At 35.9% G+C, this 15,593-nt stretch overlaps 1 protein-coding gene across 1 annotated transcript in view; it reads right to left on the bottom strand.

Moving 5' to 3' along the window:
• LOC125654945 (uncharacterized) overlaps nucleotides 1-15,593 on the bottom strand; it is a 134,535-nt gene that overhangs the window by 81,242 nt on the left and 37,700 nt on the right. The window contains exons 42-74 of the mRNA XM_056143349.1: nucleotides 15,454-15,508; nucleotides 14,560-14,732; nucleotides 14,225-14,398; nucleotides 13,628-13,889; nucleotides 13,208-13,359; nucleotides 12,523-12,696; nucleotides 11,860-12,081; nucleotides 10,992-11,034; nucleotides 10,702-10,862; nucleotides 10,321-10,506; nucleotides 9,660-9,869; nucleotides 9,478-9,520; nucleotides 9,176-9,339; nucleotides 8,671-8,844; nucleotides 8,263-8,530; nucleotides 7,533-7,693; nucleotides 7,142-7,309; nucleotides 6,746-6,964; nucleotides 6,615-6,657; nucleotides 5,856-6,013; nucleotides 5,518-5,706; nucleotides 5,046-5,310; nucleotides 4,742-4,896; nucleotides 4,273-4,446; nucleotides 3,580-3,789; nucleotides 3,364-3,406; nucleotides 3,105-3,274; nucleotides 2,731-2,907; nucleotides 2,071-2,289; nucleotides 1,855-1,897; nucleotides 1,600-1,763; nucleotides 1,324-1,503; nucleotides 915-1,170 (exon numbers count right to left, since the gene is read on the bottom strand). Of these exons, the coding sequence (XP_055999324.1) occupies nucleotides 915-1,170; nucleotides 1,324-1,503; nucleotides 1,600-1,763; nucleotides 1,855-1,897; nucleotides 2,071-2,289; nucleotides 2,731-2,907; nucleotides 3,105-3,274; nucleotides 3,364-3,406; nucleotides 3,580-3,789; nucleotides 4,273-4,446; nucleotides 4,742-4,896; nucleotides 5,046-5,310; nucleotides 5,518-5,706; nucleotides 5,856-6,013; nucleotides 6,615-6,657; nucleotides 6,746-6,964; nucleotides 7,142-7,309; nucleotides 7,533-7,693; nucleotides 8,263-8,530; nucleotides 8,671-8,844; nucleotides 9,176-9,339; nucleotides 9,478-9,520; nucleotides 9,660-9,869; nucleotides 10,321-10,506; nucleotides 10,702-10,862; nucleotides 10,992-11,034; nucleotides 11,860-12,081; nucleotides 12,523-12,696; nucleotides 13,208-13,359; nucleotides 13,628-13,889; nucleotides 14,225-14,398; nucleotides 14,560-14,732; nucleotides 15,454-15,508 (5,455 nt within the window). The remainder of the gene's footprint in view (nucleotides 1-914; nucleotides 1,171-1,323; nucleotides 1,504-1,599; nucleotides 1,764-1,854; nucleotides 1,898-2,070; nucleotides 2,290-2,730; nucleotides 2,908-3,104; nucleotides 3,275-3,363; nucleotides 3,407-3,579; nucleotides 3,790-4,272; nucleotides 4,447-4,741; nucleotides 4,897-5,045; nucleotides 5,311-5,517; nucleotides 5,707-5,855; nucleotides 6,014-6,614; nucleotides 6,658-6,745; nucleotides 6,965-7,141; nucleotides 7,310-7,532; nucleotides 7,694-8,262; nucleotides 8,531-8,670; nucleotides 8,845-9,175; nucleotides 9,340-9,477; nucleotides 9,521-9,659; nucleotides 9,870-10,320; nucleotides 10,507-10,701; nucleotides 10,863-10,991; nucleotides 11,035-11,859; nucleotides 12,082-12,522; nucleotides 12,697-13,207; nucleotides 13,360-13,627; nucleotides 13,890-14,224; nucleotides 14,399-14,559; nucleotides 14,733-15,453; nucleotides 15,509-15,593) is intronic.

A 15,593-nucleotide genomic window follows, 5' to 3' on the forward strand; every position in this document is an offset into this window, starting at 1 on the left:
GTATGATATGGTGACTGTAGGTGGAAAGGATAACGCTTTAGAGCCCGGAAACCAAATTGCTACTTCGATGTCCAGTGCGATTGACCTTTGACCTTTTGACCCCAAAATCAATAGGGAACATCTTCATCCCATGGGTAGTCCATATGTATGATATGGTGACGGTAGGTGGAAAGGATAATGCTTTAGAGTCCGGAAACCATTGCGTCTACAGACGGACGGACGGACGGGCGGACGGACAACCCGATTCCAGTATAACCCCCCCCCCCCCCCCCCAACTTGTTGCGGGGGGTATAATTATGTTGTAGGTATCAAAATTTCGTTCTGTCTAAATCGTTTCTAAATCTACATTTCTATCAGGTTTTCCGTTTATCGTGAAGATTGTTTATCGTGTTTTGCGTTTATCAGGTCTATCGTGAAGATCGTTTATCAGGTTTTGCGTTTATCAGGTTTATCGTGTATCCTATCATATCGTATGTGTATCCTATCCTATCGTGCATGTATCGTGTCCTATCGTTTATCATGTCAAGAATAACGTTGCGGGTACTGTACAACATGTTCATGTCAAGTCCTTGTGTAACATGTCTCATTCTGGTGCGACATAATTAGTAAAGGTGTAAAATTCCTCGTATTGGTGTATCATGTCTAGTACAGATTTATGAAATGTCTAGTAAAAAGTTATGACATGTCTAGTAAAGGTGTGACATGACTAATAAAGGTGTCACATGTCTAATAAGGATGTGACATGTCTAGTCAAGGTGTGACATGTCTAGTAAAGAGCCATGACATGTCTAATAAATACAATAATACATTTAAGCATCAAACTTTGAACACTATAAAAAATACACCCTTTAGCCTATTTTCTCAACTTGTCACTGAATGAATGTTTCAGGAAATGACTACTGATTCTGACTTACTCTAATCTGAGGGCTCCTTGAAGTGTGAAATGATCTGTAGTTCCAAAATCATAATCAAACAGTGTAATGTTATATTGCATCTTCTCCAGGTTGAGACTCATGATGGCTTGACAAGGGTCAAGCAGCACTTGAGCACTGATGGTCCGTCCAGCCAGGAAATCCACATCAGCACAACAGTCTATACCTGTACAAATGTCAGGAATCAGACACGTCACCTTATCTGGCAGGGCCACTGGAACCGAAGCCCTAGGACAGTCTGAAAAGAAGAATCAATCTATGGTGAATATTTATCCATATCAAGTGATTGATTTATTTAAAATTCATGAAATATCTCAAATTTGAAGAAACATTCACCATTTATCTAGATTTTTCTACACCTTGAACTAAGATAGCTCATATTTGTACTAACCATTCTTCCATCCACCTGTGCTTGGGGTGTATTTTGCAGCTGTTCTTGCACACTGGTTTGGTCCATCATTCAGGAACTGGTCCATGCCCAGTAAAGACAACAGTGAGTTGGAATCGGTCAGAGATAATGCTGTAGACACATCCAAGTTCTTTGCCATCATCCATGACACCCCAGAGAAATCTGAAAAACAATAAATCAATGTAAACAATGAGTTTAATCACAACTAGCAGAAAGCAATACAGATATGAAACACTTTCTAGAGACATGGTGATTTACTTGGAACGATGAATCCTGAGCCCCATTCACACAGAGATTTTGGTAACTTGTAGCCTGTCAGTAGATTGGTTTTGTCCAGCACACATGGTCCCACTCCATAACAGATAGCGATACTGGCTGAGATCTGGTAACTCTTCTCTCCAGGGAGGTCAACAATTGTAAATCTGACAGAAAACATGGGTCAATTTTAAAAATTTGTAAACCAAATGTAACCTTTCACTTTTTTCTTTCAATAGATAACGGATTTTAACTTACTCAAACTGCACAACACTCATCAAATAGCGCTTTTCAGTGACACCTGAAAAAAAGTTTAATAAAACTTTTGCTTTAATAATTGTTTTTCTCATTTACAAAAATGTACACACTTTTACTACTATAAAATATCAAACATTAAGTAAGAGCCTTAGAATCCAATTCATATTAGCTGCTTTATGACAAAGTGCTACATAATGTTTTAACACCAAATCTCACCAAAGTTGTAGCCATTCAGGTTCAATTTCACAGAAAGCTGTTCTACATGGATGGTTAAGATATGATTGCAGTCATCCAGATGGACTCCAACAGAGAAGTATGTTCCCAGAATGCTGTTTTCAGCCAGACAACATGTAATGCCAGTACAGTAGGAAGCAATGTTACATCGGGCAAAGGACGGAAGAGTTGGAACCACTGCTGACAGGTCCTTACTGCAATCTGTATGAAAATATCAAATACATGCACACTAAATGTCCAGAACCACTATTCTTGCTCACAGACACCCTCTATTCTTGCCAAATGCATGTTTGCTATTCTTACTAAGTGCATGTTTGCTATTCTTGCTAAATGATGACTGTCACTACAAATTTGCTATCAGAGATGAGTTCAGCTACTTTATGATGTAACAGAATCCTTAAATTACAATGCAAACTCCTTAAATCATTTTAGTCTGTTTTTCACAGATTGATTATATGTACAAGTCTCCTATTCTTACTATAAGCTGATAACTGTGAGTCCTCTTTCACGCTAACTAAGGACTACAAGTCCCAATTCTTCATCACCGGTGACTACAAGTCTTTCATTCTTATTATAAGATGACTAATTTCTGCTTTGCTCACCATGAAATAAATTGAACTCTGCTAAATAAATTTTCCTTACCATTTCTCCATCCTTTAGCATTGGCAGGACTAAACATTTCAGAGGTAAATGAACAAGGGTTGACACTGACATACGAACTTATTCCTAATTTGTTCAACAGTTTCTTTCTGTCTACGAGACTCAGTACAGCATTAGGGTTGATACTTTCAGCTGTGAACCACTGGTTTATATCAAAGTCTGCAATAAAGCATCAGTACCATTAAAAATGAATCAAAACCTTCCTAAGTTCCTAATCTAAATTCTGTTCCTTGTAAGCCTAAAAAAAATCACTTGAGAATGGATGCAAAATTTTGTCATATGACTTTTTTGAAATGCAAGTACATGATATTTTAAATGTTTCTTCATATTTCTTGTGTATGAGCATTGGTACTTACTTAGTGTTGAGAATCCAGCAACCCAATCACAAATGGACTTTGGCAATAACGTGTCCTTTAACACATCCAAACTCAGAATACACTGGCTGTCATCAGTGGCCTCAAAACAGACTTTCAAAACCATGGACACCTTGAACTGCCTTTCCACCTTTAAATCCTCAATTGTGTAGCTATAAATCAAACGTAAAATTTACAGAAAGCAAAATGATTCAATGCATGCTTCATATGTGATATTTCTGACACAGAAAATGTAACTTACTCTATGCGAACAATGCCATTTAAGTAAAACTGTCCAGTGGTTCCTGCAAATGAAAACCAAAGTCACATTCTTCTTAAAAATCAGAACTAAACCTGATGTTATTAACAGATTCTTCTCAATTCCAGTTGCTTTATGGCTTATATTATGAAATGAAAACTAAGTACAGTCAAGTGCTCCTATGTACTGAATATCAATTATCTTTCACAGTGAACCTACCAAATGTATAGTCATTTAAGCTGATATTGAATTTCAGCTTTTCTATGCCTACTTCCAGATAGTAGTCACAAGGGTCAATGGTTACATATGCCTCAAATGCTCTCTGTAGGAAATCTACATCCATGCAACAGCTGACTGCAGTACATGTGTCCTTAATTAAACAGGTCAAATCACCGGACAGAGCGGTAGTGTTTACAGACATTTGGCAATCTGAAAACAGTGAATTAAACAAACATTACAAAAAACACTAACTATACTCAAAGTAATCAGTTAAGAGTGCTTACGAAATGACAGTAATTCATATTCATCTTATACAATATGAAGAAAGTTGGGGCAGCTTACACATTATAAACAACTAAGCAGTTTATGAAAGACTATAAACCATCCCAATTTACTTTGCATCATAAAAAATTGAAGAGAAGATACTTTTTTCCTCATGACATTATTTAGAAAAGCAGATTTGATGTAGTTTGATAAATAATTATGAAATTTAGAAAAATAAGTTTGATGTATTATTATAATTATTATTATCAAACATAATAATAATAATAATAATAATCTTGATAAAATCAAATGAACCAATCAAATTGGGTTTAATTTACAAAAGAAATCAAAGTACGTAAATCGTTTTTCAGGTTTCCATTAGAATCTAGACTTCTACTAACTATTTCTAAATATAAAAGCAGTACAGACCAGTTTTCAATCCATCTTTTGATGGGCTGTACATGGAACTGGACCTCTCACATGGCTCCCTCTTTAAGAACTGGGCCACACCCAGCTCTTCCAAGAGTTTAGCAGCATTCAGTTTGGAGAGCTGGGAACCGATAGCTAACTGCATGGTGCTGTACCAGTTTTTCAAAGAGAAGTCTGAAACAGGATTTTAAACCATTAATGAATTCATGCAACACCACATTTATTTTATGTAAACAAGTAACAAAATGGATAATTCAATTAAAACATTTTAAGATAATTATCAAAATTTATATAATTACAATATTCTTTTTTCCTCATATGCAACATTCACATATTTCTCTTTGGTTTTTTTTCCCTGTTCCATTAGATTTTGAAGTCCACTTATATGTACCAACATGTATAACACTCTAGTGCAATTTTCATTATTAATAACATGAAATATTGCCAAGTTCACATTTTCTACCCTTACTTGGATCTAGGTAGGGCAGGTTCCAGTTACAACCTGGTTTGGGAATCACATTTTGGTCAAACAATGACAGTTCATAGACACACACACTGTCCTCTAAACAGAACTTCAGGTTCACTGTCAGCTCCAGCTCTTTATCAAGTTCAATAACCTTGAAGCTGTAAAAAAAAAATGCATTAAAAAGATCCAAATTACTTTCTAATACATGAGTATCACCACTTATTATTTTCTTTGTAAACCGTGAATCATCTTTCTACAAAATGTATACACTAATTCACTACATATCCACATTTTCAATATCACTCACTCAATTTGGACCACATCACCAAGACGGAAATGATCTTGAACACCATACGTGTATGAGAAGAGAGTCCTTTTTTGTATGAAATTCTCTATGCCAATTTCAAATGTCTGCAGACAGAGATTAAAATCTAGAAACAGGTGAATTGTCTGCTGCAGAGGATCCTGGAAGTCTATACAACACTCTACCGCTGTACAGTGCTCCTTCATGTGACAGCTGATGGGAACGTTCTGTCCAAATCGGGTCATATTTCCAACATTTAAAGGACAATCTGAAACCATCAGTGTTAAAGTTCACATTCATTCAAGTTTAGTAATAAGTTTGAATGCATGTGTCTTTAAAAATAAACACCAACAAACGCATGATCAAATCAATATCTTTTAATTTTTGAAATCCTTTCTTTTATTTTTTTTTTCTAGTACTATATCTTTAAATCCTCCCCATAACAAATACCTACAGCCAGTCCCTCAGTACATACCCACTTTCCATCCTGGTTGGTCGGCAGTCTCTGGCTTGTAATCAGTAGAGCCTCTGCTGCACTGCCTACTCTGTGGCAGCAGGAAGTTTGTGATACCTAGGGCCTCCTTCAGGAGAGACAGGTGGGTGGCTGACAGGACATCTCCGGCTGTCACTGACATGTTCTTGTAGAAATTCGACAAGGAGAAACCTTCACACAAATAAATTACACCATGATATCAAAGAAACAACACCTGGACAATGTGTGGATCTCTTTGTTAATTTTGTTACAGGCGAGCACACTCTGAGTCATGAGACAATGCCTCTATGACCTATTATTGATATCATCGTCAAACTTACTTGAGAAATCGAGCGACCAATCACATCCAATCTTGGGAAGATATACATCTTTAGCGATGTCATGGGAGAACATACATGGTTGCCCACTTTCCAGACAGACATGTAACTGCATGTTGATTAGATACTTAGCATCACCTTCCAGATCCACTACACTATACCTATAAGTAACAAAGGAAAATGAGGATTAAAATTCTCAACAAGAGTGGTCAAAGGACAACAAAGCTTGCTGGTGGGTTTGATTTTGTTAAGAGTACAGTGAATGTTAAGTTAACACAAGCAGCCTTCTAGCCTTGGTAGACATACAACAGTATCATCAAGGCTGAATGAACTACATAGGTTAGCTACAGTTACTGAGAAATGGATCTGCTGAAGGGAAAAAACAAACTATAACTTCAGTAGGAAACCATAAATCATGTGACAAAACAGGAATGCCTGTAAGAAATACTGTAATAATCATCACTGAAAGTACAGTAGATGAACCATTCACCTGTAAACTGAGAAATACACTTCTGATGGCGCATATAAATCATGAATGCTTGTGTAGATCCATCAAACACCAGGTAAATTTGAATCATATAGTGTTAGTAGTTTTTTGTTGGTTTTTTTGGGGGGGAAACAAACTTCAACCTAACTGTTTGAACCATGCAACAACAATAATGTAATGTATGCAAAATATTAACTCTCTGAACATTTGTACCACTGAGCTAAAGAACAAAAAAATATTGCTGACCCCCCCTCCCCCCCCCCAATAACACTTACTCTATTTTTACAACATCTTGAAGCCAGAAGTGTCCCTTTGTACCTGCAAGTAGAAATGTAAAAGCATTAGCAGAATTATGTGACTCAACGGTTTGTGATTACACAGCTCATTTGTTCGGATGCATACTCACCAAACGAATATGTGAGAAGATCAATTTTGGTCTTGTACTCTTCAATTCCGATCACCATTGTCTTGTAGCATGGGTCAATGTCTATATAAGCCTCAAAGTTCCGTCTGATGGACTTCACTCCCACACAACATCTAATCTCTGTACACTTAGCTGAGATTGAACAAACAACAGGCAAACCGGACAAATCTGGTTTCTTGTACCATGATGATTTTGGACAAGCTGAACAAACAATGGAGATTAAAGTCAATTAAAACAACACAAGAATCGAGAACCATAATAATCAGTCAAAAGCAAAATAAATGGAAGTACTAAGTATAAGCATAGTCATGCATACATGGTTAATTCAGTAAAGTAATTGTATGAGGTCTTTTTGATTGTATGTTTTGGGCCACTCACCATCATTCCAGCCCCTGAGAGTGGAAGCTGTAGGTGTGACCGAGCACTGTTCCTTCTGCAGATATCCAGCGATTCCTAAGTACTCCATTAACTGATCACTTGTTGCAGAGAGCAGGACTTCTCCAGGATTGTCTGGTAGTGCATTCTTCCAGTTTTTGAAGGAGAAATCTGCAAAAGAAATTACTCTCATTTCCTGCTGGCTCATACATAAACACAGCATTTTTTTTTTATTCCGAACTATCAATATTCACTACTTAAATTCCTGTATCCATGGTTTATTCAAACAATATCTTCATTTTATGAATTTGGGTTGAGTTTATGCCTATTCTTACCCTCTCCATAAAGTAAATAAGGTCCTATTTAAACATAGCACATGTCTATTTGTACTTACTTTGAATTTTTGCAGCTGCAGCAAAATCACAGATATTTTTGGGAAATCTTTTCTCATTGAAGAGAACTAAGTCCAGAACACAGCTGTTCTCTTCAAAGCACACGCTGACTTTCATGTTCACCAAAAACTGGTTCTCAGCAGACAAGTCCCAGATCTTAAATCTGTTTTTAAAACAATTAGCATATAGTAATTCTTATGGAGGATTCATACAGCTAAATAAAATTTGCAAAGCATAGTGGAAAGTACATCACTTCGGGTACTTATATCAAAATGATGCAACTGTCTGTCTCTATCACATGATTATTATAATAAAAAGAAATTGTAAGTATTTGACATACTTTTCATTTACGCTGTTTAAAAAGCATGTTACTTACTTAATTCTGACAACATTCACCAGATGGAAGTCCTACATATCACTTACTTAATTCTGACAACATTCACCAGACAGAAGTCCTACATATCACTTAATTCTGACAACATTCACCAGACAGAAGTCCTACATATCACTTACTTAATTCTGACAACATTCACCAGACAGAAGTCATACATATCACTTAATTCTGACAACATTCACCAGACAGAAGTCCTACATATCACTTAATTCTGACAACATTCACCAGATGAAAGTCCTACATATCACTTAATTCTGACAACATTCACCAGACGGAAGTCCTACATATCACTTAATTCTGACAACATTCACCAGACAGAAGTCCTACATATCACTTACTTAATTCTGACAACATTCACCAGCCGGAAGTCCTTTTCAATGCCAAAAGTGAATTCCTGCATATATATAACAAACTCCAGTCTGTCAATTCCAAATTTGATCTGGAAATTACAAGGATCGATGTCCAAATAGGCATGGAAGTTATGTTGTATGATTGAGGCCCCAATACAGCAATCTAATGACGTACAGGTTTCCCCTATCTGACACACCATATTACTTGGCAGAGTGGGCAAGTTGGAATTCACCTGACTTAAATCCTTTGGGCACACTGAAAAGAATTTGTTGGCAAAATTAGAAATACTGGTTACACCCCATGAAAAGGTCATTGCAGCATAAAAATATCTGTCTATCATTCATACATATATCTTGATACTGTTGTTTCAGTGAAATGTTCTACAGGTTTCGTACCTTTTTTGACTCCATTGGTATTTGGGACATACTTTGCACCTGTCAAGGAACAGGGTGGATCAATGAGGTATGTAGGGAGACCTAGAGCCTCCTTCAGCTTGTCCAGTGCCAGGCCTTTTATTTGATCCACTGCATTCAGTCCCTGTTCCTTTAAATAGCCTTCCAGGGAAAAGCCTACAAAGCATGAAAATCGTAATAGTGAAAGCAAAATTGATTTTTATTTCCGAACATTTTAATATCAGTTTTATTTCCCATCTGTGTGAGGGTTATGTTGTTGTTGTTTTTTTAAATTGTTTTACTGCAATATAAATTTCACAATTTTCACTTTTGTAAAGACAGCTAAAATAAAACAGTAGCAAAGCTGCAGCTGTATACAATATCGGAATGAGTAAGAACTGTGTAAACCGTGGATTAAAAACTGCAGCAATTACAGATTACAGAACAAAGCACACTGATGATCCACTTTTAAACATAACAGAAATGGAATATTTCAGAGGATCATTACCTGGATGCAGAAACTGTGTTGCCCAAACACACACTTGTTTGGACAGTTTCACTTTGTCAAAGACATTGACATTCACAAGACAATCTCCGCCATCCTCAAAGCAGATTGCTAAATCCACCGTTATCACATAGACGCCCTCTCCTACATTATCCCATATCGTGTACCTGCAAAAGCAGAAATAGGGGGATTCTAAAATCTATCAATGTTGGAGAAACTAATGTAGAAAGCCTTCAACAATATTATGAAAAAGAGATAAGGTTACTAAAATTTCTCTTTTGCTCATAATGAATGTTCAAACATACCATATTTTAATTACACCCATGATGACAATTTCCTTTCGTACACCTGAAGTAGACATTCACTTGTATTATGTTTCCAACACACATATTAATATAAACTGAGTAATGATTGGTAATCATAGAGGAATTACATGCAATTGTTCCAACATTGATGATATCTCATACAATAAATCTGTTGTTCTTACCATAATCAAACATATTGAGGGACACCTCCTCCACAAGTTTTTCTATGCCTACAGTGAATTTCTGGTTACAGAAGTCTATGTCCATGATAAATTCAAAAGTCCTCCCCACCTTTCCTACCTCCACACAACAAGAGAGCGCAGTGCAAGTGTTCTTAATGTTACAGTTTGTTGTACCTCGGATCTTGAACAATGGTAAATTGGCAGGGCATTCTACAATTATCAATATACAATGTACAATTAACTTGCATTAATCCACATCAAAATTATATCTACAAGTGAACAGTACAAATTGATAGATAAGTGAACAAAGTCTGCAGACACTGGACTGCAGAAGATACCATTTATTTGTCAAGTAGCTAATCAATGAATTTTAAATTCATACATCTCCATTGTTGTACACAATACTGTAAACCAACTTTTATTCACATGCCAGAAATTTTTATTTTTGGCAAAGTTCTCACCATGAACCAGTCCTCTCATGTTTCTCATATTTACTTATCTAGGACATGAAAATTTGTCACCACAAACCACTTTTTTGTTGGTAAATCGTGAAATAAAGTCATTGTGAATAAAAGATGGTGTACAATCGACAGTTAAAGCACCGGATACATGTCGAACAAAACTAACTCAAAGCTTTACTGAGTGAATTACAATTAGTTACCAGATGACCAGCCGGTGTAGTTCAGCCTGTTGATACTATAGGGAGGCTCTGACCTGTCACAAGGTACATTCTTCATGAAGGAATTCAGTCCCAGTTTTTTAAAGACGAAATTGGACAGAGCTGTTGACAAACTGCCATCAGCTGTCATACCCAGCTCTTTCTTCATATACTCCTTCAGGGAAAATCCTGGAAAATAAAACACAAACTTAAAAAAAAAAAAGATTAAAAAAATTTACAAATGCAAACAAATTTGAATAACTGGATAATGCAAACAACTGCATCATGATGGACAACTCTTACAATATCATGTGAAAAAGTGACTAAAGAGCCATTAACTGATCAATTCAATTGCCTGATTTCAAACATTTATGTGACACTAACCTTTCAGGTTGAAGTCCATGGTGAGGTCACAGTTCAGGATAGGAATTAGAACTTGGTTAAAGATGGGGACATCCAAAGCACAAGAATCAGGTTCTAGACAGATTTCTACTTTCAAATCCAGCACATACTTCTTAGAGACTTCAAGCTGGCTTGCTTTGAACCTATATATAATCATATCACATTACATAGCATCTGTCTTAAACATAAACCTATTTCATAGATTAAACTGGCAAGTGTAATTTTTTTTTCATATCCCTATCATTTATAAAGCCATATGGTGATGAACTTACTTTATATAGATAATGTCAACAATGTTGATGGAGACTTCTTTTCCTGCAAAATACAATGATGCAAAGATTGACTTTCACTATCAATAAGGTGAACTGCAAATTTTCCACAGTAGCAGATAAAATATGCAAAGTGGAAGACAAAGTACTGTATGCTAGCTTATCCCATAATTAATACTTAATTGAAACTTGTTTCATTATCTAACAAGGAATTTAAATTTTTAGTTTCATTGTGATGATTGAATTATGATTCATCTAACATTTAACATAGTACCTTTTCTATTCATAGATATTATAAAAAGACTTGCAACTTTCGGTTTGACATTCTTAACATGTATCTACACCTCGGCTTCATTTGGGTAGAAGTTACCTTGACCTTCAAACTTAAACAAATAGATTAAAAGTCATTCTCATGTAATATTAAGGTTCATTGCTAGAGCTCAAATATTCTTAAACTTAGTCTGGATACCATATTCATACTATGGATTTGATAATCATAGTTCCCATCTCACCTTGAAAACAATTAAATTAACTAAAGTCAAACTTGAGTGAACTGTTATTGCAGGCTCTATGTGGTTTCATTACTCGTGCTCCAATAGCTTTTTATTAAATAGGTCAAGGTCTAAAAACAAACATCAATGGTTAACCATCTGGCTCTCATCAATTTATGAGCCAAGTCTGCTAGAAAACATCCACAAAAACTGAGTACTAAATCAATATATATTTTCATTATTCCAATAAATCAGAGGATCCGATTCATTTTGGTAAACAATAAGGATCAAAATCCCGAACAAGAAATCAGATATGACTTAAAAGTTTGCCATACTAAAACCATGACCAAATGCAAATCCAGTAATTTGTCTCTACTTACCCCAGAAATCCGTGAAATCCAAGAGTCCATATGAGAAATTCTTCTTCTCAATTCCTCCTGAGATGACATAATTGCAACGATCAAAATGGAGGAAAAGATGGACATGCAAATTGAGTGGTTTGAAGCTCACGCAGCAGTCGATGCGAGTACAGTTGTGTGTCAGGGCACACTTCACATTGTCCAATGGGATGTTGGGTGGCTTAACCCAGGTCAGTGGGCACTCTATAGAAAAAACAAATGTATGTGTAATGACAATTCTCCATATGAAAGACTTTTAACAATTATTCAACAATCAGCTTTCTATATGAAAAATATGCCTTGTTTCAGAAGAATATTCATTTGAAAGAGCTTGAATTGGTGTAGAGCATATGGACTGATTATATGGAAAAGTTAAGCCATTGTTCAATAAATCATGATGTTCCATATGCCATGCCTAATTTGTGTTTTTGCATACATAAAGTGGTGAACTACATGTTGCAGCTGATAATCTTTCTTTGGCCAATTAATATATGACTGTCATGATATAAAACATAGTTGTCCAATGTGCATACAATTACATTGTGCACCTTACCATCTGTAAGTGGGAAGTAAGGGAAACAACTATGGGGGCACTCAGAAATTGCATATTGGTGCTGTGCTCATCCAAAACTAAGTCTTTCTTACCATTGTTCCATCCATTGACACTGGGTGTGTATAGATTGTCCGTTATACTACAGGGAGTGTCTGACATCCACTGGTCCACTCCCAGTTGTTGTAGCAACACAGCTTTTGCAGTGTCCTTCATGGTGTCAAGTGTAACATTGCCCATTTCTTGTAATAAATTACTCAAAGAAAAGTCTGAAAACAGATATTTTCAGGTGTATTTTTCAACATCCATTAATCTAGCTGGCATTATGTAATTTTCAAAAAATACCAAAAGACCAATCTATACCATGAAAATTTGGTTAATATACAGGCGACTCTTGATGGTTCAAACTTTGATCTCTCAAAGTGAAATCAGTCGTGATTTTTTTTTCTTTATATAACTAAACAAATTTACTCTCGATCTCTCAAACATTCAATCTTTTGAAATTCTTGGTCAGAGTGAAATTTCGGTCCTATAAAACATATTCATTGTTTTTCACTCTTGATCTCTTGAAGTGGTAGAACCACGCATGCACTCCTGTTGCTGTAAAATCTTAACCCTAATGGTCAGACCTTTAATTTTCAGATTTGACTCAAATTTTGATCTCTTTAAGTTTTATCAAGGTCCCTTGAACTTCTAGTTATCGAGAGTCCCCTGTATATGTAGATTCTAATCTATTGTTTTAATCAGTTTGCCTGAACTGAAGTCAGAATGGTTTAATACTTTGTTTTCCAGTGATAACAGCTGTAAGGGTAGGCAGCTTCGTGTTCTTCAAAATGGGAATCTTTAATGAGCAGTCATCTGGCTCCAGACACACCTCAGCATAGGCGTTAAACACATACACATTCTCATCTGTGATAGGCTTGACGCTGAATCTATAGAAAGGTCAAAATCCGTAAGTGTCAAAGCAAAATTCTGAAATAACATACTTGCATAGTGGTGTCTGTGTAAAATTCTAAATTAATTTTCTTGATTCAGAATCTTCCTTTAAAATGATGTCAATGACAGTATAGCAAAGTATTCCCCTCAACAAGTCAAGTATTATGAATACCATATTACCAAATACATTCCAAACCCTTTGTGAGAGAGCATAATCTCAATGAAAATACTAAACATCTAAAGAATATAACACACGAAACTTACGAGAAGTAAATTAGATCCTCTGCCACAGCTATCTTGATGGTGTTCCCCCATTCATAGTCAAACAGTTTCAAGGTGCCCGTAATGGTTTCTAATCCGTATCTGAGCTCTAATTTGTCCAGGTCTAAGTATACATAAGCATGGAGCCCCAGACCGAGGATGGGGATCGTAGCACAACACTCCACTCCTGTGCAGTAGTCGGGTATGTAACAAGACATAGGATCGGGAATCTTGGAAGGCAGGAAACCAATGGTTCTTGGGCATTCTGAAATAAATATGGAGTACTAAGATAAGTAGTATTCATAACAGACTGTGAAGGTAGGAATCCAAATACATGCAAGCAGCTACCTATTTTTGAATTCTACATATGAATCTCAGAAACTTAAGACAATGAAAAAACTAATTGATGTTGTAAACTTCATGAAAATAAAGCAAAGTAAATTTGAAAGGTACTGCCAAACAATGTAGTCTTGTTTTTTGTTGTTGTTTTTATTGAATGCATTTATGGTTCTGCATCATTGAATTCTATGGGGAAAAAATACTTGTCTGGTTGGGTATTTCAATGCCTTATAAACAGTGTACATATAACAAAGTCTTTACTGTTGTGGATTCCCTGTACTGAGGGAATATACGGACTCCTGTTCCGATCACATCGAGGCTTCTTGAAGAAGTTGGTAAGATTCAGCTGTTCCAATAACAAGGTCAACGCCCCTTCTGCTAACTCCTCACCAGCTCTTAAAGTATTGTTTTTCACCCAGTTTGTCAATGAGAAATCTAGAACACAAATAAGACATACAACGTACAAATATACATGACAGTGCATAGATCTGAATATTCTGTTATCCAGTTACTGAGCAGCGTTCATATCATTTTGTTCCCAAAATTTACATTTTCGATATCCTCAGTTCATAAATACACAACAATCAGATGCATACTTTTGAAGTTGACCAAAGCTCTCTGGTCACAGACTGGTATTTCTTCATTCTTCAGGAGATGCAGTCCCTCATCATTAGGGATACAGATGGTCTCATCATCCAGTGGGAAACAGATAGAGACCTTCACATCCACTATGAACCCTTTGTTCCCTTCCATTTGATCAATGAAATACCTGTAACAAAATGGAGAACATTACAAACTGCACATGCATTTTAAAGCAAAAAGCAAACTATAGATAACTACACCCTGCCCCCCTCTCCACCTAATAAACTCGATCCATGCATACGGAAATCCTCCATTCAGTATTTGAACTCCCTTTCTTGGTCTAGATAACAATAGTGAGATGGTCTTCAAAACTTTTATAATCCTTGTATTACAGAATTATGGCCTGTGGCCTTCAACAAATGACCTTGATTATAGCTGAAGACCCCATTCTTATCATAAGCAATTCATAAATGTACAAGTATGAGCCTCTGCAGTTCATGCATCTCAGGGCTACGACCAACACACAGATTTTATTCAGCATCCTGTCCTTAACCTTCAGCAAATGATCTTCATTAAAGGACATAAATGAATTAATAAGTATCTATTATATAGATTAACTGTAAATGCCAAGAACCACTAATGAGTTTTGTTTTGATGTGCTAAAGTCCAATACATACACACAACCACAATAAAGTTGTACATTTCCTAATACTCCTACTATTGTAAGAACCACAATAAAATTTCTTCATATTCAACACTATTGTAATAACTACAATAAACTTTTCTCATACTCACGTTATTGTGTTGTAACCATAATAAAATTTCCTCATACGGTATTATAATGTAACCACAAAATTTCCTGATACTCACATTATTATGTAATCACAATATAGTTTCCTGATACTCACGTTATTGTAACAGGAGCTGGAGTTCCAGATCCCAGAGTCAGCTTCTTTGATGTTCCTGAAAATCAATTTAATGTACAAGGTAAGGTCTTGAAAATCAAAAGTTTCACTACTTTGTGGAGTGTTTCTCACACAACCAATCA

Source organism: Ostrea edulis, chromosome 1, assembly GCF_947568905.1.
Source record: "Ostrea edulis chromosome 1, xbOstEdul1.1, whole genome shotgun sequence".
Taxonomy (NCBI): Eukaryota; Metazoa; Mollusca; class Bivalvia; order Ostreida; family Ostreidae; genus Ostrea; species Ostrea edulis.